Here is a 21698-nt window from a genome sequence, read left to right as displayed (position 1 = left end):
ACAACATCTGAAGATGCGGCGTATGTCATTGCAGGGCTGATACCTGTCGACATCTTAGCAGATGAAGCCAAACGTATATATGAATCGAAGAGAAGAGCAATACGGGGTGAACATGATGGTATAAACATACGAAAGATAGAAAGAGAAAAGTCAATGCGATTATGGCAAATCAGATGGGAAGAAAGCCGCAAAGGAAGGTGGACTTTTGGATTAATCCCAAATATATACGTGTGGTGGAATAGAAAGCATGGCGAAGTAAACTATCACCTAACACAGTTCCTTTCTGGTCATGGCGGTTATAGAAGCTATCTGAACAGATTTGGACTGGACGATTCTTCAGAATGCCCGCATTGTCCCAATACAGTAGAAGACCCGGAGCACGTCATGTTCCACTGTCCCCGCTATCAACAAGAGAGACAAGAAGCGGAAGAAATGGTTGGCAATCACCTAAGTCCGCATAATATTGTCGACTTAATGGTACAAAAATCAGAAAACTGGGAAGTATTAAGCAAAATGATTAAAGGTGTTCATGAGAAGCTAAGAGCGGAAGAGAAAGTGAGACGAGAAACGTTAATTGAGATAAATAGCTAAAATAAGGCTAACCAACCCTGCGATGCAATATCATTATAGACGGTCCCGCAGGGGTTTTGGATGACGAAGGGGGTGCTTTAGTCGGTAGGAATCCGACATATCCCAAGGTTATTACCATGGGAATCAAATGCAAGATTTACACCTCCTAATGAAAAAAAAAAAAAAAAAAAAAAAAAAAAAAAAAAAAAAAAAAAAAAAAAAAAAAAAAAAAAAAAAAAAAAGACTAGACTATAGACTAGACTATAGACTAGACTATAGACTAGACTATAGACTAGACTATAGACTAGACTATAGACTAGACTATAGACTAGACTATAGACTAGACTATAGACTAGACTATAGACTAGACTATAGACTAGACTATAGACTAGACTATAGACTAGACTATAGACTAGACTATAGACTAGACTATAGACTAGACTATAGACTAGACTATAGACTAGACTATAGACTAGACTATAGACTAGACTATAGACTAGACTATAGACTAGACTATAGACTAGACTATAGACTAGACTATAGACTAGACTATAGACTAGACTATAGACTAGACTATAGACTAGACTATAGACTAGACTATAGACTAGATTATAGGCTAGACTATAGGCTAGGCTATAGAACAAGTATCGAATATGTCGCGGTATACCACGATGAGTATTCCTTGCCTGATGTAGGGCTCAAGAAAAGAGAGAGCAAGAGAGGGGGACTATGTCAAAGCAATGGAGATAATGGGACAACTTTGTTTATAACTGAACTGAATAAATGATCAAATATTTTAAAATTTAAATTAAGTTTCCAACTCTCTACAACATGCTCACAATTTCAACTACAAATCAATGCGCCGAAGACTTCAATCGACATAAAAATAAGTGTTCACAAAAAATATATATTTTTCATTAAAACTCCGATTTCCATTAAAAATTAAATTTTTCACTTAAAATTTAAATTTTGAAATTTTAATGAAAGTAAATATTTGTTTTTCTACAAACAAACAATTTGTATCTAAAACGTAAATAAAGAAAAAGCTTTCTTTTAAACAAAAAGCTCTCTTCCATTAAATTTTAAATACATACTCTGTTTGCTAATTTCTGGATCAGTATAAATTTAACTTCAACACTATTAAGAGGTAGTGGCATTAATAAAAATAAAATGTTATCGCTATTGAGCACTTTACTGCTCAGCATTGTCACCCTGCTAGCTGTGTACTTATACAACAACTACACTTACTGGAAAAGACGTGGGGTATGCTATGAGACTCCTCTACCCCTGATAGGCAATTTTAAGGGAATTGGTAAAACTCTGCATTTTAAAGACATCAATCAACGTCTGTATAGCCGCTTTAAAGGCCAAACACCATTCTGTGGTTATTATTTGTTTCTTACCAAAGCTGCTTTGATCTTAGATTTGGATTTAATAAAACATATACTGATAAAAGATTTTGCCAATTTCCACGATCGTGCCATATTCAATAATGTCAAAGATGATCCCTTAACGGGACATTTGTTGACTTTAGAGGGTGAACAATGGCGGGCGATGAGAACGAAATTAACACCAGTTTTTACCTCTGCCAGAATGAAGTATATGTTTCCCACGGTAGTGGAAGTGGGACAAAGTTTTGCAGAAGCTTTAAACAAGGCAGTTGAAGCTTCCTCCGCACAAGTGGTGGAAATAAAAGATTTATGTGCCCGTTTTACCACTGATGTTATAGGTTCATGTGCTTTTGGCATAGAATGCCATAGTCTGCAAGATCCTCAAGCAGAATTTAGAAAAAAAGGTCGTTCAATATTTACCGAACCACGTCATGGACCTTTAGTGCAAACGTTTATGATAACAAATCCTAAATTGGCACGAAAATTGCATATGAAGCTGTTTACAGATCACATAACCGATTTCTTTTTGAATATAGTGCGTCAAACTGTTAACTATCGTTTGGAGAATAATATTAAGCGTAATGATTTTATGGATTTGATTATTGAGTTAAAAGCTAAAAATGATGAAATGGCCAAGGATTCCAAAGGCATTGACTTGTCGCAGGGCTTGACGGTAGAACAAATGGCGGCCCAAACATTTGTATTCTTTTTGGCGGGATTTGAAACTTCCTCTACCACCATGTCATTTTGTTTATATGAATTGTCAAGAAATCCCGAAATACAAGAGAAATTAAGAAAGGAAATTTTGGAGACCTTAGAGGAAAATAAAGGAGAATTGAGTTATGAGGGCATGAATGCCATGCAGTACCTGGAACAGGTAATACAAGGTAGGTTATCGGAAAGGTACTTAATTGTATAGAAAATAATGTATAAATTTTACTTAGAAACCTTGCGTTTATATCCTGTTATACCCAATTTGATACGTCAGGCCGTTAGTGACTACCAGGTGCCAAATTCATCGTACGTAATAGAAAAAGGCACTACCATTTCAATACCCGTAGCAGCTATACACTATGATGCAGATTATTATGAAAATCCAGAAAAATTCGATCCCTCACGTTTTGAGCCTCAGGAAGTGGAGAAACGCCACCCTTGCGCTTACTTACCTTTTGGAGATGGTCCACGTAATTGTATTGGCTCGCGTTTTGGTAAAATGCAAACAAAAATTGGTCTTATTTCTTTATTGCAACGTTATCGTTTTGAGTGCTGCTCCCAAACTGAGATACCCTTGGAAATTGATAAAAAGAATTTCTTGATAGGTGCCAAAAATGGCATACAACTTAAAGTGATAAAGCTCGAAAAGTAATGCGATTTTTTTTTTACAAATTATCAAATAAATACATTGACAACGAATGTTGATGAATTGAAATGTGGTTTGTTTTATTTATACAAAAAGTTTGTTTACATTTTTTTATGTATATAAAATGATTAAATGTGGGAGAAAGACATGATCACTTTACTTTTGTTATGAGAAACGAGAAGAGTTTCTCTCTATATCACTTAATCTCGTAAAACAGAACAAACTCTTACCAGCTCTCTCGTTTATTTGCATTTTTCTTGATGAGAGAGAGAGAGAGAGAAAGTAGTATAATTTACTTTTAATAAGAGAATTAAGATCAGTTTTTCTCTCTATCCCTCTCTTGTAAACAAGAATTGTTTCTTTCTATGTCTCCGGTAATCTCATTTAATAAATTTTAATTAAACAAGTAGGAAACTATAGATGGAACCATATGATACCCTACACCAATTATGGATATTAAATGTGATTTATTTTCAATAATAAATTTTATCAAATTATTTTGAAATGTGCGATCTGTAGCGTGCTCACAAGGTTTACAGGGACACACAGGCGGACGGACAAACACACACACAGACGGACAGACAGACAGACAGACAGACAGACGGACGGACGGACGGACATAGCTTAATCGATCCAGTAAGTGAATCTGTTCCGTTTGGTATACTATAAGGTGAGTGTAGGATCAATATTTTTGGGTATTACAAACATCAGTACAAACGCATAATACCCTCCCCCACTGTAGTGATGTAGGGTATAAATATAGTTTGTTTTGTTGTTAAACAATTAAGATCATTTATAAAAAGTTTAATGTAAACAATTTCTCGCTTAACTTAAAGCTTTCCATTTTTGTGTGTGCATTCATTATCAATATTAATTCTAAAGTTCTTAAAAGTGTTTTAAAATTCTAAACAGACGCACGAAATGTTTTCAACATTTGGTCAAATATTATTTTGTCTAATAAATATTTTAATATTCTATCTATTTAATCGCTATAGCTATTGGAAAAGACGTGGTGTTTTATATGAGACTCCTATACCGCCATTTGGAAATTATCTGGGTGTAGGCACGAGCAAACATGTCAATGATGTGATTCATAAACTATACAGAAAATTCAAAGGCAAAGCTGCTTTTTGTGGTGTTTATATGTATCTAACAAAAGCCGCTATCATACTTGATGTGGATTTGGTTAAAAATGTTTTAATCAAAGACTTTGGCAATTTTCAAGATCATAATGGTTTTCATAATGTAGAAGAAGATCCTTTAACGGGTAATTTGGCAAATTTGGATGGCGAAGAATGGCATGCTATGAGGTCAAAACTATCAGCAGTATTCACATCTGCTAAAATGAAGTACATGTTGCCCACAATGGTGGCAGTGGGCAGGAATTTTACGGAAACTTTAAAAGCTGAGTTAGCTTGTACACAGGACCAGGTATTGGAAATAAAAGATCTTTGCAACCGCTTTACCATTGATGTCATAGGTACTTGTGCTTTTGGCATAGAGTGCAATAGTCTTAAAGATCCCAATGCCGAATTTTCGGTTAAAGGACGTAAAATATTCACTGAGGCCAGACACAATCTTCTAGTGCAAATATTTATGGTGTGCTGTCCAGAATTGGCGCGTCAATTGAATATGAAACTCTTTACCGATGACATTAGCAATTTCTTTATAAATATTGTTAAGGAAACTGTAGACTATCGTTTGACTAATAATATCAAACGTAATGATTTCATGGATTTGTTAATAGAGCTTAAAAGTAAAAATGACAATGATCAAATGAAAAAGAAAGCTCAACGCATAGATTTGTCTCAAGGTTTAACCATTGAGCAAATGGCAGCACAAACTTTTGTATTCTTTTTGGGAGGCTTTGAAACTTCTTCGACCACCATATCATTTTGTCTTTATGAATTGGCTCAACATGGGGATATACAAGAAAAATTAAGGCAAGAAATTTGCACTACCATTAAGGCCAGCAATAAGGAGCTCACTTATGAGGGCATTAATTCTATGGTTTATTTGGAACAGGTGATAGCAGGTAAATAGTGGTGGTATTCATTATAAACATATTCATGTACATATATATTTCTTTGATATCTTAGAAACCCTACGTTTGTATCCCGTTCAGCCGAATTTAGTACGCAGTGCTAATAAGGATTACCAAGTACCCAATACGCAGTTGATTATAGAAAAAGGCACCAGCATTATAATACCCATCTCTGCCATACATACAGATGCTGAATATTATTCCGAACCCATGAAATTCGATCCTAATCGTTTTTTGCCAGAGGAAATCGAAAAACGTCATAATGCTGCCTATTTACCTTTTAGCATTGGTCCCCGTAATTGTATTGGTGCTCGTTTTGGTAAAATGCAAACAAAATTAGGTTTAATTTCCATACTACGCCAATATCGTGTCGAATGTTGTGATCGTACCGAAATACCCATAATAATGGATAAACAAAATTTTTTGATCTCCGCAAAAAATGGCATATATTTGAAAATGTTTGAAGTGCGATAAATTTGGGGAAATAATAAATATTATAATGATTGTTATTATTTGTTTGTGAGTCATTCAATCTTAAACACTAGAGCCGATTTTATAGCAATTTGGAATAGGTCTCCACCTTTAGGCGTCAATAACAAAGGCCAACAATTTATTAACTCTGAGAATAATTAATAAAAGACAAAGCTGAGCTGAATCCGAATCCCACGTCGAAATTTCTCCACCACATCATGATTTCGAGATATTTATATATAGGGTCTTAAAGTTTGACTATATTTGATTAATAGATCTTATAAATCGATAAACTAAATTAAAACCGATTACATTGAATTACTTTTGTTTACACTATTCCATTAAAGTTGTGCTATCGAGCCAGAGTGATCTTCCGATAAGATAAAATTACGTTTCAATTATTGAGAGAACGCTTTTTAAGTTTTTGCGGAGAGTTTTGAAATGAGTTTAAAATATTTTATCACATTTTCCACTATCTCATTTGAAGACAAAGTTCACTCTATAACTCAATAGCTTTTTCTTTAGTATTTTTTCATATAAAGTAAATGGCTTATCTGGGATTTCTCATTAGTATAGCTATTTAAACATTATTATAGCTATTTAAACATCTATTTCCATTTCCAATAAAATTTTTAGTTTTAGATAACAATTCATCTAGTAATTGCACTAATTTCTGCGAAGCTAAGCAAAGTGAGCAGAGTTAATAATTAAATTTATTCTCAGAGAAAAATTTTTGATTTTAAGAGAGCAATGCTTACGTCAATTCGAGAGAACAATGCATTCATTAATTAAATTCACTTTTAGAGAAAAAATTTTCATTTATAAAGGGCAATGCTTTAGTTTTAGCGAATAATGCAGACATTATTTCTACAGAGCTTTACATTCAATGCCAGGGACAAGAAACCCAGTAAATGACAGTAATGCAGTTAGTAATGCAGTAAGTAATTGACTTAAATTTAAGTAAATAATGATTAATTTCAAGAGAGCTGACTTCAGTTCTAGAGAACAAACAAGTGAATTCCAAGAAGCACTGAAGACATTAAATGAATTCATTTCTTATAGAGTAATGGTTAATTTTTTGAGAGTGACCAATGCAGCTAGTAATTTAATTTAGAGACCAATGATTGATTTTCAGAGGGCAATTCACTCTTTACTTCTAGAGAACTATGAAACCCTCTAACTGACTTCGTAACTAGTAATGCAGTCAATAATGAACTTTATTCGAACAGAGGACTTCACATACTTGGGAAAATCATCTGTTACAAATAATCTCTCCAGTAACTGACTTTAATGCTAGTGAGCAATTCAGCAAGTAGCCAGAGCAACAAGTAATGCTGACTTTAGTTCTAGAGAATAATGCAGCCAGTAACTGACAGTAATGCAATCAATTCTAGGGAGCATTGAAGTCGGTATTAACTATATTTTCACCATTTAAACACAGAATTTCGATTTTTTTTTAAATAAAAGAAAATTAAATTTAAGGGAATATTTCACCAAAACTATCATGTTATTATTTCTTATAGAGAACTTATTTCCTCGAGTTTCAAATAAATCACATTTTTCGGTACATATGCCATGGCTTTGGGATCAATAATTATGGGCATTTCCGTTTGAGAACATATGGAGAATTGGAAATTTCTTATTAAATAAGCTAAACCTAAACGCGTTTGCATTTGACCAAAACGTTTACCAATACAATTGCGAGGACCATCACCAAATGGCAAATATTCGACAGGGTCACGTTGTTTAACCATTTCGGGAGTAAAACGTTCAGGATCGAATTCTTCTGGTTGGGGATACAACTCGGGATCGTGATGTAGGCCTAGTACTGATATTAAAATAGGAGTGTCTTTCTTAATCACATACTGGGGAAAACCGGGGACAACATAATCCTTAAGAGCTTGTCTATGTAGCTGGGCTATAACGGGATGTTTGCGTTGGGTTTCTGTAAAGAAAGTATGATTTTCTATAACTTTATATAACCATAAACTTTCCTGTTTTATACATACCTGATACCACTTGATGTAAATAGTTCATATTTTTGAGATTTTCATAGGTTATTTGACCATCCGGGCTATTCTCAAATACCTCATTTATCTCTTGTCTTAAACGTTCTTGCAAATGCTGGTGTTGAGCCAATTCATATAAAGCATAAGTCATGGTGGATGAAGAAGTCTCAAAACCACCCAAAAAGAACACAAATACTTGGGCACAGATTTCTTCAATACTTAAGCCTTCAAGACCCGTTTTATCATTTTCATTCTTTTTCATTTCAAGTAAAATATTCAAGAAATCATTTCTTTGTATATTATGTTTTTCTCTATAAGTGATCGTATCCCTGACTGTGGTCATAAAAAATTGATGAACTTCTTCGGGGAATATGCGCATACCCAGTTTACGGGCCACATGCGGAAAAACTGTCTATCAAGGCCATGATGACGGTATTATGTCTCTGTTCCATTATCGCTATTTTACCCACTCGGGGAAATTCTGAATTGGAATTACCCAAGCTATTGCACTCAATGCCAAAAGCACAGCTGCTTATAATATCGATGGTGAAACGATTTAACATATCGTGTATATCCACAATAGGATCTTCTTTTACCTTGTCCTTCATAACACTTATAAATTGATCGGTTACTTTTAACAAAGTGGGATACATCAATTTCATTTTTCCGGAGGTAAAAGTGGGTGACAATTTATTTCTTAATATTTTCCACTTTTGGCTATCTATTAAAAATAAATGTCCTGACAAAGGATCCGTTTTCTCGTTATAGTACAAACCACGATCGATGAAATTATTGAAATCTTTAATGAGAACATTTTTGATTAGATTTTTATCCAATAGCACCACTGCTGGACGTTGGATAAAAAGTAAACCAGCAAACGGACCACTGCCCTTAAATTTTTTATAATAATTTGCCGCTATATCTCCAATATGATAATGGGTGCGCAAACCCTTTATGTTGCCCCATAAGAAATGGGGTTTTTCGGTAGGTATGCCCTGATCTTTCCAATAATTAAGGTTGCGTTTAATAAAATATAATGCTGCCGTTACTACGGCTATTATGGGATAAAATAATGACAACGATATTGCTTCCATGGTTTCTTTGTTTGATAATCAACGTTTGTTTAATCACTGAACAGTAAACAATTGCTTGTCTGAGTTTTTATAGCTTATAGAAGAATCTATATGCATTCTTTTCTTATTTACATACATATACATATTTGTCTAATATTCTTCTTTATGGATTTTCGGTTGCATTGATAAGAAATTGACATTAACAACTTTAATGATTAAACCAAATTTTCTCTACAGTTGAAAATTCAAATTGTTGGATAAAAATCTTGAAATTTATTTGTCATATTTCTCCAGAAATGTGCCATTTTAACTAAATTTTGATATTTCACCAAAATAATTTTATAAAAAAGTTTTCACGAAAAAATAATATTCATAAAAAAATCGACATTTGATGAATATATAAATACTTCATCTTACATACGATTTTCCATGTAATTCCTCTAAATTAAAATTTTTTTCCAAAATACCATAATTCACGAAAATTTTACGATGTGTTACAAACGGAATGATTTTACCAATATACTCATCTAAATTCTTAATAATTTCAAATATGCAGTAATTATCATTCTCTTTTACTTCTTTGTAGAATTTTAATTATAAAATAAATACTTTATTATATTTCCAACAAAAAGAAAAATACATACTTACATATTTTCACCGGCACTTATCAATATTATTGTGAAATTATTTTCTATACAAAATTTGCTGAAAATAAACACAACAAAAGTATTGTTTGATTAAATTAGGTACTTAAGTAAAATACATGATGACATTTGATAGCAAATAATAAGAATAATTTCAGGACTAGAACAGAACTAGAAATGAACCAGAACTGAACTGAACTAGTACTGACTAGTACTGAACTAGTACTGAACTAGAACTGAACTAGAACTGAACTAGACTGACTACTGACTAGAACTAGAACTGAACTAGAACTGAACTAGAACTGAACTAGAACTGAACTAGAACTGAACTAGAACTGAACTAGACCTGAACTAGAAACTGAACTAGAACTGAACTAGAACTGAACTAGAACGGAACTAGAACTGAACTAGAACTGAACTAGAACTGAAGTAGAACGGAACTAGAACTGAACTAGAACTGAACTAGAACTGAACTAGAACTGAACTAGAACTGAACTAGAACTGAAACTAGAACTGAACTAGAACTGAACTAGAACTGAACTAGAACGGAACTAGAACTGAACTAGAACTGAACTAGAACTGAACTAGAACTGAACTAGAACTGAACTAGAACTGAACTAGAACTAGAACTAGAACTGAACTAGAACTGAACTAGAACTGAACTAGAACTGAACTAGAACTGAACTAGAATGAACTAGAACTGAACTAAGAACTGAACTACTAGAACTGAACTAGAACTGAACTAGAACTGAACTAGAACTGAACTAGAACTGAACTAGAACTGAACTAGAACTGAACTAGACTGAACTAGAACTGAACTAGAACTGAACTAGAACTGAACTAGAACTGAACTAGAACTGAACTAGAACTGAACTAGAACTGAACTAGAACTGAACTAGAACTGAACTAGAACTGAACTAGAACTGAACTAGAACTGAACTAGAACTGAACTAGAACTGAACTAGAACTGAACTAGAACTGAACTAGAACTGAAACTAGAACTGAACTAGAACTGAACTAGAACTGAACTAGAACTGAACTAGAACTGAAACTAGAACTGAACTAGAACTGAACTAGAACTGAACTAGAACTGAACTAGAACTGAACTAGAACTGAACTAGAACTGAACTAGAACTGAACTAGAACTGAACTAGAACTGAACTAGAACTGAACTAGAACTGAACTAGAACTGAACTAGACTGAACTAGAACTGAACTAGAACTGAACTAGAACTGAACTAGAACTGAACTAGAACTGAACTAGAACTGAACTAGAACTGAACTAGAACTGAACTAGAACTGAACTAGAACTGAACTAGAACTGAACTAGAACTGAACTAGAACTGAACTAGAACTGAACTAGAACTGAACTAGAACTGAACTAGAACTGAACTAGAATGAACTACAACTAGAACTGAACTACAACTAGAACTTACTACAACTAGAACTGACTACAACTAGAAACTGAATTACAACTAGAACTGAACTAACAACTAGAACTGAACTACAACTAGAACTGAACTAGAACTGAACTAGAACTGAACTAGAACTGAACTAGAACTGAACTAGAACTGAACTAGAACTGAACTAGAACTGAACTAGAACTGAACTAGAACTGAACTAGAACTGAACTAGAACTGAACTAGAACTGAACTAGAACTGAACTAGAACTGAACTAGAACTGAACTAGAACTGAACTAGAACTGAACTAGAACTGAAGTAGAACTGTTGTATTTTTAAATCTTAGTTGTATAATTAAGAAAAGACAAATTATAGTTTAAAAGATATTTATTTTAATTTTTCTAATAATTACACCTCAACCATTCTCAAATATACGCCATTTTTTGGGGCCATCATAAAGTTTTTCTTATCCAATACTATAGGTATTTCGGTACGATCACAACACTCAACACGATAGTGGCGAAGAAGGAAAATTAAACCCAATTTAGTTTGCATTTTAGCAAAACGAGCACCAATACAATTGCGTGGACCAATACCGAAGGGCAAATAGGCAGCTTTGTGACGTTTTTCTATTTCTTCTGGCAAAAAACGATTGGGATTAAATTTCATAGGTTCATCATAATATTCCGGATCCGTGTGTATGCCAGAGATGGGTATAACTATACCGGTGCCTTTTTCTAGCACTAAGTCTGTATTGGGTATTCGGTAGTCAGTATTGGTATAGCGCACCAAATTGCTTAAAACGGGATATAGACGCAGAGTTTCTAAAGAAACATATATACATTTAATAACATTTTAAATTTTAATAGTTGGGCAATAATTACCTGCTATAACTTGTTCCAAATATAACATGGAATTTACCCCTTCATACGTAATAACATTGTTGCTTTCCTTAATCGTCTGCTATATTTCTTGTCTTAATTTTTCTTGTATTTCCATATGTTTGGCCAATTCGTAAAGACAAAATGATATGGTAGTCGAAGATGTTTCAAAACCTCCTAGGAAAAATACAAAGTTTTGGGCTGCCATTTGCTCGATGGTCAAACCTTGTGACAAATCTATTCCGTGAGCTTTGTGTTCTAATTGATCAGTTTTACTTTTTAATTCTATTAATAAATCTATGAAATCATTACGTTTGATATTATTAGCCAAACGATAGTAAAAACTGTAGTAAATCTGGCACAAAGATCTTTTATTTCTAATACCTGATCTAAGCTGTTGGCTAACTCTGTTCTTAAAGTCTCGGAAAAATTCCTACTCACTGCCAACATCGTGGAAAACATATACTTCATTTTAGCTGAAGTAAATACCGGTGTTAGTTTTGCTCTCATGGCACGCCATTCTTCTCCCTCCAAATTTACCAAATGTCCTGTTAAGGGATCTTCTTCCACATTATGAAAAGCATGACGATCTTGAAAACTGCCAAAGTCCTTGATTAAGACATTCTTAATTAAATCCAAATCAAGTAAAACGGCTGATCTGGATAGAAAATATAAACTCCACAAAAAGGAGCTTTGCCTTTAAATTTTCTATATAGTTTATTAAGAATATCACTGATATGTTTGGTCTTGCCTAATCCCTGGAAATTTCCAAAGGGCGGTACAGCTGTCTCATATAAAACCCCACGCCTTTTCCAATAGGTATATCGATTGTATAGGGAGAATATTAAAATATTTATTAGAGAAAATACTAAGCTACCAAATATTAGAAACATTTTTTGCTCGTCGTTTGACTTTTTTAAACACTTTTATCAACTTCAGAATTAATACTGAATAATGAGAAATGCAAAAACATATGAAAAGCTATTATTTTTTGAGGAACTAATCTTCTCTCTTACAAGAAAGCTTTTTCCCAAGAGAAATTGATCTGTTGTTGCAGCGAATTAATTTATTCTTCTCTCCTTTTTTATCCCATTTTTGGGACTTATTAGGAATTTCTTTCTGTCTATTTCCAGTGCATCTGGGTTGGGAGCATCACTCAAAGCGATGAACAATGAAATTCGGCGAGGTAGCGTAACGGTTGTGGGCAGTTGGCTACCAAAACTAACGAACGAACGAACGAATAACGAACGAACGACGAACGCACGAACGAACACCGAACGAACGAACGGAACGAACGAACGAACGAACCTGAACGAACGAAACGAATCGAACGAACTAACGAAACGAAACGAACGAAACGAACAGAACGAACGAGAACGAACGAACGAACGATACGAACGATACGAACGAACGAACGAACGAACGAACGAAGAAACGAACGAACGAAACGAAACGAACGAAAACGAACGAAGAACAACGAACGAACGAACGAACGAAAAGAACGAACGAACGAACGAACGAAAACGAACGAACGAACGAACGAACGAACGAACGAACGAACGAACGAACGAAACGAACGAACGAAACGAACGAACGAACGAACGAACGAACGAACGAACAACGAACGAACGAACGAACGAACGAACGAACGAACGAACGAACGAAAACGAACGAACGAACGAACGAAGAACGAACGAACGAACGAACGAACGAACGAACGAACGAACGAACAAGAACGAACGAACGAACGAACGAACGAACGAACGAACGAACGAAACGAACGAAGAACGAACGAACGAACGAACGAACGAACGAACGAACGAACGAACGAACGAACGAAACGAACGAACGAACGAACGAAGAACGAACGAACGAACGAACGAACGAACGAACGAACGAACGAACGAACGACGAAACGAACGAACGAACAACGAACGAACGAACGAACGAACGAACGAACGAACGAACGAACGAACGAAAACGAACGAACGAACGAACAACGAACGAACGAACGAACGAAACGAACGAACGAACGAACGAACGAACGAACGAACGAACGAACGAACGAACGAGAACGAACGAACGAACGAACGAAGAACGAACGAACGAAAACGAACGAACGAACGAACGAACGAACGAACGAACGAACGAAACGAACGAACGAACGAACGAACGAACGAACGAACGAACGAACGAACGAACGAACGAACGAACGAAACGAAAAAGAACGAACGAACGAACGAACGAACGAACGAACGAACGAACGAACGAACGAACGAACGAACAAACGAACGAACGAACGAACGAAACGAACGAACGAACGAACGAAGAACGAACGAACGAACGAACGAACGAACGAACGAACGAACGAACGAACGAACGAACGAACGAAGAACGAACGAACGAACGAGAACGACGAACGACCGAACGAACCGAAGAACGAACGAACGAACCACGAACGAACGAACGAACGAACGAACGAACGCACGAACGAAACGTAACGAAACGACGAACTAACGAACGAACGAACGAACCGAACGAACGAACGAACGAAGAACTAACTAACGAACGAACGAACTAACGAACGACCGAACGCGAACGAACGTAGAACGAACTACGTAACAACGAACGAAACGAAACGAACGTAACGAACTAACGAACGAACGATACGAACGGAACGAACGAAGAACGCACTAACGAAACGAACGAACGAACGAATGAACGTAACGAGCAACGAACGAACGAACAACGAAACGAACGAACGAACGAACTAACCGGGCAACGAACGAACGAACGAACGAACGACCGAACGAACGAACGAACGAACGAACGAACGAACTAAGAACGAAGAAACTAACGAATACGAACTAACGAACAACGAACGAACGAACGAACGAACGAACGAACGAACGAACGAAACGAACGAACGAACGAACGAACGAACGAAACGAACGAACGAACGAACGACGAACGAACGAACGAAGAACGAACGAACGACTAAGAACGAACGAACGAAAGAACGAACGAACGAACGAACGAACGAACGAACGAAACGAACGAACGAACGAAACGAACGAACGAACGAACGAACTAACGAACGAACGAACGAACGAACGAACGAACGAACGAACGAACGAACGAACGAAGAACGAACGAACGAACGAAACGAACGAAACGAACGAACGAACGAACGAACGAACGAACGAAGAACGAACGAACGAACGAACGAACGAACGAACGAAAGAAAACGAACGAACGAACGAACGAACGAACGAACGAAAACGAACGAACGAACGAACGAACGAACGAACGAACGAACGAACGAACGAACGAACGAACGAACGAACGAACGAACGAAACGAACGAACGAAACGAACTAACTAACTAACTAACTAACTAACTAACTAACTAACTAACTAACAAACAAACTAACTAACTAACTAACTAACTAAAACTAACTAACTACCTAACTAACTAACTAACTAACTAACTAACTAACTAAATTTCTAGAATTTTAGAAATTTTCTTGGAAATTTCGATCGCTTTTCCATGCTAGCAATTGGTCCCAGATTCAAATTTTTAGAGAAGAAACGCATAATTTTTGCAAAATTTTATCTTATACCAACAACCATGATTTTAACAGACAGTGGGACTGATCGTTCCCTATAATTATTTTTAGTAGTATAGGATACAAAATGCCATTTTAGATAAGAGTAAAAGTACTATTTATGTTCTCTCAAAACGCTTTATTAACATATGTAATTAATTCTAATTATCGCCAAAAGCAAATTAATGTTTCGGCTAATGCCTATTAGCGTTAGCCAACTGATGATTAGATAATTCATCAAACAGCAGGTGTTATTTACATTACTTCCTCCACCTTTAAATAAACTATATTTTTCGGTAAATATGTAAAAGATTTCGGATCAGATATAATGGGTATTTCGGTCTGAGAACAAGTAGAGAAATGGAAATTTCTAATTAAATAAGCTAAACCTAAACGTGTTTGCATTTGACCAAAACGTTCACCAATACAATTGCGGGGACCATCTCCAAAGGGTAAATACTCCATAGAGTCACGTTGTCTGGCTAGTTCGGGGGTAAAACGTTCAGGATCGTATTCTTGAGGTTTGGGGTAGAATTCAGGATCATGATGCAATCCCAGTACAGGTATTAAAATAGGCATGTGTTTTTTAATCACATACTTAGGATGACCGGGAACTATGTAATCATTTAAAGCTTTGCGAAAAGTAATGGACCACTAGGGTATTTGCGCAGGGTTTCTAAAATAGATAATATAATGAATGACTTAAATATAGTTTAAATGAAAATTAAAACTTACCCGCTAATACTTGTAGTAAATATTTCAAATCCTTTAGATCTTCATATGCTATTTGGTTATCTTCGCTATTTTCAAACACCTGATTAATCTCTTGTCTTAAATGTTCCTGCAATTTGGGCTGTTGAGCCAGTTCGTATAAAGCATAAGTTATGGTTGCTGAAGAAGTATCATAACCTCCCAAAAAGAAAACAAACACTTGAGCACAAATCTCTTCAACACTTAAGCCACCCAAACCAGATTTATCATTTTCATTATTTTTCATTTCAAGTAAAATATTTAAGAAATCATTTCTTTGTATTTTATGTTCTTCTCTATAGGCTATAGTATCCTTCACAGTTCTCATAAAGAATTGATGAACATCTTCGGGGAATATGCGCATGCCCAATTTACGCGCTAAACGCGGGAAATTTTCAATCAAGGCCATGACCGCAGCATTGTGTCTCTGTTCCCTCATAGCTTTTTTGCCCATTGTAGGAAATTCCGAATTAGGATTAACCAAACTATTACATTCAATTCCAAAAGCACAGCTACTTATAATGTCGGTGGTATAACGTCCCAACATATCTTGTATATTGACAATAGCATCCTCCTTTACTTTTTCTTTCATTACACTAATAAATTGATCGGTCACTTTTAGTAAAGTAGGATACATAAATTTCATTTTGCCCGAAGTAAAAGTGGGTGACAGTTTATTTCTTAAAATTTTCCACTTTTGGCCATCCACCAAAAATAAATGGCCTGTCAAGGGATCTGATTTCTCATTATAGTACATACCACGATCGGTGAAATTATTGAAATCTTTAATAAGCACATTTTTGATAAGAGCTTTATCCAGTAGCACTACTCCTGGACGTTGTACAAAAAGTAAACCCGCAAAGGGACCGCTGCCCTTAAATTTTCTATAATAATTTGCTGCTATTTCTCCAATATGATACTGGGTGCGCAAACCCTTTAAATTTCCCCATATAAGGTGAGGTTCTTCATGTGGTATACCCCGATCTTTCCAATAATTTAGATTACGTTTAATAAAATATAATGCCACCGAAACTAAGACGATTATGAGATACAGCAATAGTGATGTTACTTCCATGGTTTTTAATTTAATATAATGAACGTCTGCTTAATGACTGAACACTAACTAGTTGTCAGTATCAGTCTGAGATTGTGTATATATTATATGATAAGAAATTTGTAAACTTAATTGTATGGGTCTAGTAATGATTGTGAATTTTGTGCTCTGTGATAAGAGAGAGAGAGAGAGAGAGAGATAGGTAGAAACTATAGTTGTGTTTGCTAACTATCTAATGCGATGGAGGTATATTTAATTTATCATTCCGTTTGTAAAATATCATAGTATCGTTCGTACATCCATAAAAGTTGTACTGGACTCTTGTTAGCTTCTGAGAAGATCTAGCTATATTCAACCGTGCTTTTAAAAACTATATAGAATCTAAACTAGAGTAGCTAGGAGGATAAAATAAATTAAATTATATACAAAATTATATATAGTTCGATCTATAATTGACCCATAATTGGCACCCTTCCGATAAACACCCTGATCCATATATTATTAACGATACATACATACAGGTATTATAAATTAGCATAAATGTAATGAATGAGTAAAATCATGGTAATCATTTTTGGAAGAATCGATTCTTAGTGGACTAAGTCATTATATTACGGTACTTTCAGGAACTCATTTTAAATTTACGATATTATATAAATCGCCATGAATGAACATGGATAACAAACAACAGTTAAAGAGGTTGTAGGAGTTATTTTTTTTAGAAAATTTACGATATTTCACCAAAATACTATATTTCACCAAAAATATGATATTTCACTAAAAATGCGATATTTCACAAAAATTCCAATATTTTAAATAAAATACTTATTTTATCAAAAATATGATATTCAATCAAAAATATTATATTTTACCAAAAATACAATATTTCACCAAAAATACAATATTTCACCAAAAATTCTACATTTCACCTAAAATACAATTTTTCACCAAAAATTAAACCTTCACCTAAAGTAAGATATTTCAGCAAATATTCGATAAGTCACCAAATATTTCATTGAAATGGAATATTTCACCAAGAATTCTACATATATCCTAAAATACGATATTTCACTAAAAATACTATATTTCACCAAAAATGTGATAATTCACTAAAAAAAACAATACTTAACCGAATATTCTTTCACCTAAAATAAGATATTCCAAGAAATATAAGTTAATTCACTAAAACTAAAAAATATAATTTTTTATATAAAATTTCAAAAAATTTCACCAAAAATTAAAAATTTCACAAAAAATTCAACATTTCACCTTAAATACGATATTTTAATTAAAATATTTAGTGACAATTCACTAAAAATACAATATTTCACAAAATATTCTTTCACTTAAAATAAGATATTTCAGCAAATGGACGTTAATTCACCTAAACTAAAAAAAATAATATTTCACTTAAAATTTCAAAATTTCCCAAAAAACTAAAAATTTCACCAAAAATAAAAAATTTCACAAAAAAATCAATATTTCACCAAAAAATACGATATTTTACTTATAATACTACATTTCACCAAAAATGTGATAATTTACTAAAAATACAATATTTCACCAAATATTCTTTCAACTAAAATAAGATATTTCAGCAAATATAAGTTAATTCACCTAAAATAAAATATATAATATTTCACTTAAAATTTCACCAATAATAAAATATTTGACCAAAAATACAAAATTTCACAAAAAAAAAACTAAAAATTTCACAAAAAAATTCTACATTTCACCTAAAATATGATATTTTACATAAAATACTATATATCACCAAAAATGTGATAAATTCACTAAAAATACAATATTTCACCAAATATTCTTTCATCTAAAATAAGATATTTCAGCAAATCACCTAAAATTAAAATGATATTTCACTTAAAATTTCAAAACTTCACCAAAAATTCAATATTTCACCAAAAATTAAAAATGTGAAAATGTACAAAAAATTTAAAATTTCGCCAAAAATTCAAAATTTCACCAAAATATAACATTTTACCAAAAATACGACATATCACATAAAATGCGATATTTTACCAAAAATACTAAAATTCACTAAAAATACAATATATCATAGAATATACCATATTTCACTATAAATTCGATATTTCCCTTAAATACAAAAGTTCATCAATTATATGATATTTTAAAAAACTGTTCAGTATTTCACCAAATACTATGAATTTATTTAATGTTAACAATTATGTAGGGTATTCTCTATTATAATTTTTAATTCAATTATCATTTGTTTACTTGTCCTATACATTTACTCTCCCTCTCACTCTCTCTCTCTCTCTCTTAATACAAGCAGTAATATAGTCATTTTGCTCCAAACTTAATTGAAATAAATTTGAATACTAAAAACAATTTCAAACTGCATTAATATTCTCTATGTATTTCTGTTATTTGTTTATAAAATTTTAAATGAATTTAAAATCTATTGATAACTTTCGGTTTAACTGCACCTAAATTAAGTTGCATTTAGAATATTTTTTAATTTAATATTTATTATAAAAGTCTACATATAATGATATACCTATGTATATAACTTATTAGCAACTTATTTCCTCTAATTTCAGATAAACATTATTTTTCGGTACATATGCCATGGCTTTGGGATCAATAACTAGGGGTATTTCAGTCTGGGGACATGTGGAGAATTGGAAATTTCTTATTAGATATGCTAAACCTAAACGTGTTTGCATTTGACCAAAACGTTCACCAATACAATTGCGAGGGCCATCACCAAACGGCATGTAGTCCACCGAATCACGTTGTTTGATCATTTCGGGTATAAAACGTTCAGGATCGAATACTTCTGGTTGGGGAAATAGCTCAGGGTCATGTTGTAAACCCAGTACGGGTATTAAAATAGGCATGCCTTTTTTAATCACATACTGGGGAAAGCCAGGGACTACATAATCATTAAGAGGCTGTCTATGCAGCTGGGCTACAACGGGATGTTTGCGCAGAGTCTCTGAAAATGAAAGCATTTTTTTTACAATATTTCCCAATGACTTTAAATAATCCAAACATTCTTATTTACCTGATATCACTTGATGTAAATAGCTCATATTTTTTAGATCTTCATATGTTATTTTACCATCCGAACTATTTTCAAATACCTCATTAACCTCTTGTCTTAAACGTTCTTGCAATTCGTGCTGTTGAGCCAATTCATGTAAAGCATATGTCATAGTTGAAGATGAGGTTTCAAATCCACCCAGAAAGAACACAAATACTTGGGCACAGATTTCTTCAATACTTAAACCACCTAGAGCCGATTTATCATTTTCATTATTTTTCATTTCAAGTAAAATATTTAAGAAATCATTTCTTTGTATTTTATGTTCTTTTCTATAGGCTATAGTATCCTTTACAGTTCTCATAAAGAATTGATGAACATCTTCGGGGAATATGCGCATGCCCAGTTTACGTGCCAAACGAGGGAAATTTTCTATCAAGGCCATGACAATAGTATTGTGTCTCTGTTCTTTTATGGACTTTTTACCCATGCGGGGAAATTCTGAATTAGGATTACCCAAACTATTGCACTCAATGCCAAAAGCACAGCTACTTATAATGTCAGTGGTATAACGTCCCAGCATATCGTGCATATTAACCATAGGATCCTGGTTTACTTTCTCTTTCATAACACTAATAAGTTGATCGGTCACTTTTAACAAAGTAGGATACATATATTTCATTTTGCCCGAAGTAAATGTGGGTGATAGTTTATTTCTTAAAATTTTCCACTTTTGGCCATCTATTAAAAATAAATGTCCCGACAAAGGATCCGTTTTCTCATTATAGTATAAACCACGATCGGTGAAATTATTGAAATCTTTAATGAGCACATTTTTGATAAGAGTTTTATCCAATAGCACCACACCTGGACGTTGCATAAAAAGTAAACCCGCAAATGGACCGCTGCCCTTAAATTTTCTATAATAATTTGCTGCTATTTCACTAATATGGTATTTAGTACGTAAACCCTTTAAATTGCCCCATAACAAATGCGGTTCTTCGTGAGGTATACCCAGATCTTTCCAATAATTAAGGTTGCGTTTAATAAAATATAATGCCACGGAAACTACGACAATTATAAGGTAAAGTAAGTACGTTGTTATTACTGCCATAGTGGATCTTTATTTAAAAATCAACTTTTCCGAAATGACTGAAGCATGACCAATAGTCCGAGTTTTTATAGCTTGTAGCACAAATTGCATTCTGTTTTTGTTTGTATTTGTGTAAAAGTGTTCTTGAGTATTCAACTGTATTGATAATTATCTGGATGTCATTTTCAGTTTTAATGATTAGACAACTTGCACTCTACGTTAGGCGATTCAAATTGTGTGAGAAATTTGTTTATTTGGTGTTAAAAGTTTTCACTATAGATATTTAGCCATATTTCATCAAATATATAATATTTCACCAAAAATAT

General features: G+C 33.8%; 4 protein-coding genes across 4 annotated transcripts; 1 reads left to right on the top strand and 3 right to left on the bottom strand.

The window, feature by feature from the left end:
• Positions 1-1677: 1677 nt before the first annotated feature.
• LOC119606164 lies at positions 1678-5875 on the top strand. The gene is made up of 4 exons (XM_037959565.1): positions 1678-2848; positions 2906-3325; positions 4223-5356; positions 5421-5875. The coding sequence occupies exons 1-4, from the start codon at positions 1741-1743 to the stop codon at positions 5837-5839; spliced, it is 3081 nt and encodes a 1026-aa protein (XP_037815493.1). The 5' UTR covers positions 1678-1740; the 3' UTR covers positions 5840-5875.
• Positions 5876-7312: 1437 nt separating this feature from the next.
• Positions 7313-8973, bottom strand: LOC119606141 (cytochrome P450 6A1-like). Its single transcript, XM_037959539.1, is given in 3 exon segments — positions 7313-7781; positions 7846-8251; positions 8253-8973. Coding segments are annotated over 3 exon segments (1521 nt in total). The 5' UTR covers positions 8940-8973; the 3' UTR covers positions 7313-7353.
• Positions 8974-11334: 2361 nt separating this feature from the next.
• On the bottom strand, positions 11335-21419 carry LOC119606155. Its single transcript, XM_037959552.1, is given in 8 exon segments — positions 11335-11786; positions 11847-12276; positions 12333-12501; positions 15710-16064; positions 16186-16359; positions 16576-17232; positions 19809-20231; positions 20301-21419. Coding segments are annotated over 8 exon segments (3717 nt in total). The 5' UTR covers positions 21394-21419; the 3' UTR covers positions 11335-11370.
• Positions 15569-17319, bottom strand: LOC119606148 (cytochrome P450 6A1-like). The gene is given in 3 exon segments (XM_037959546.1): positions 15569-16100; positions 16103-16126; positions 16186-17319. Coding segments are annotated over 3 exon segments (1509 nt in total). The 5' UTR covers positions 17276-17319; the 3' UTR covers positions 15569-15705.
• Positions 21420-21698: the final 279 nt, after the last annotated feature.

This window comes from Lucilia sericata, unplaced genomic scaffold (assembly GCF_015586225.1).
Source record: "Lucilia sericata isolate MDLA Ls3-8-SP2 unplaced genomic scaffold, ASM1558622v1 Contig000555F_arrow, whole genome shotgun sequence".
Classification (NCBI taxonomy): domain Eukaryota; kingdom Metazoa; phylum Arthropoda; class Insecta; order Diptera; family Calliphoridae; genus Lucilia; species Lucilia sericata.
The sequence above is the reverse complement of the archived record's forward strand: the minus strand, read 5'-3'. Positions and strand labels throughout refer to the sequence as shown.

Coding starts and splice junctions, on each gene's coding strand:
- LOC119606164 (XM_037959565.1), top strand. CDS start 1,741: ATGTTATCGCTATTGAGCACTTTACTGCTCAGCATTGTCACCCTGCTA. Junction 3,326..4,222: donor AGTGATAAAGCTCGAAAAGT/AATGCGATTTTT, acceptor AAGTGTTTTAAA/ATTCTAAACAGACGCACGAA. Junction 5,357..5,420: donor TTTGGAACAGGTGATAGCAG/GTAAATAGTGGT, acceptor TTGATATCTTAG/AAACCCTACGTTTGTATCCC.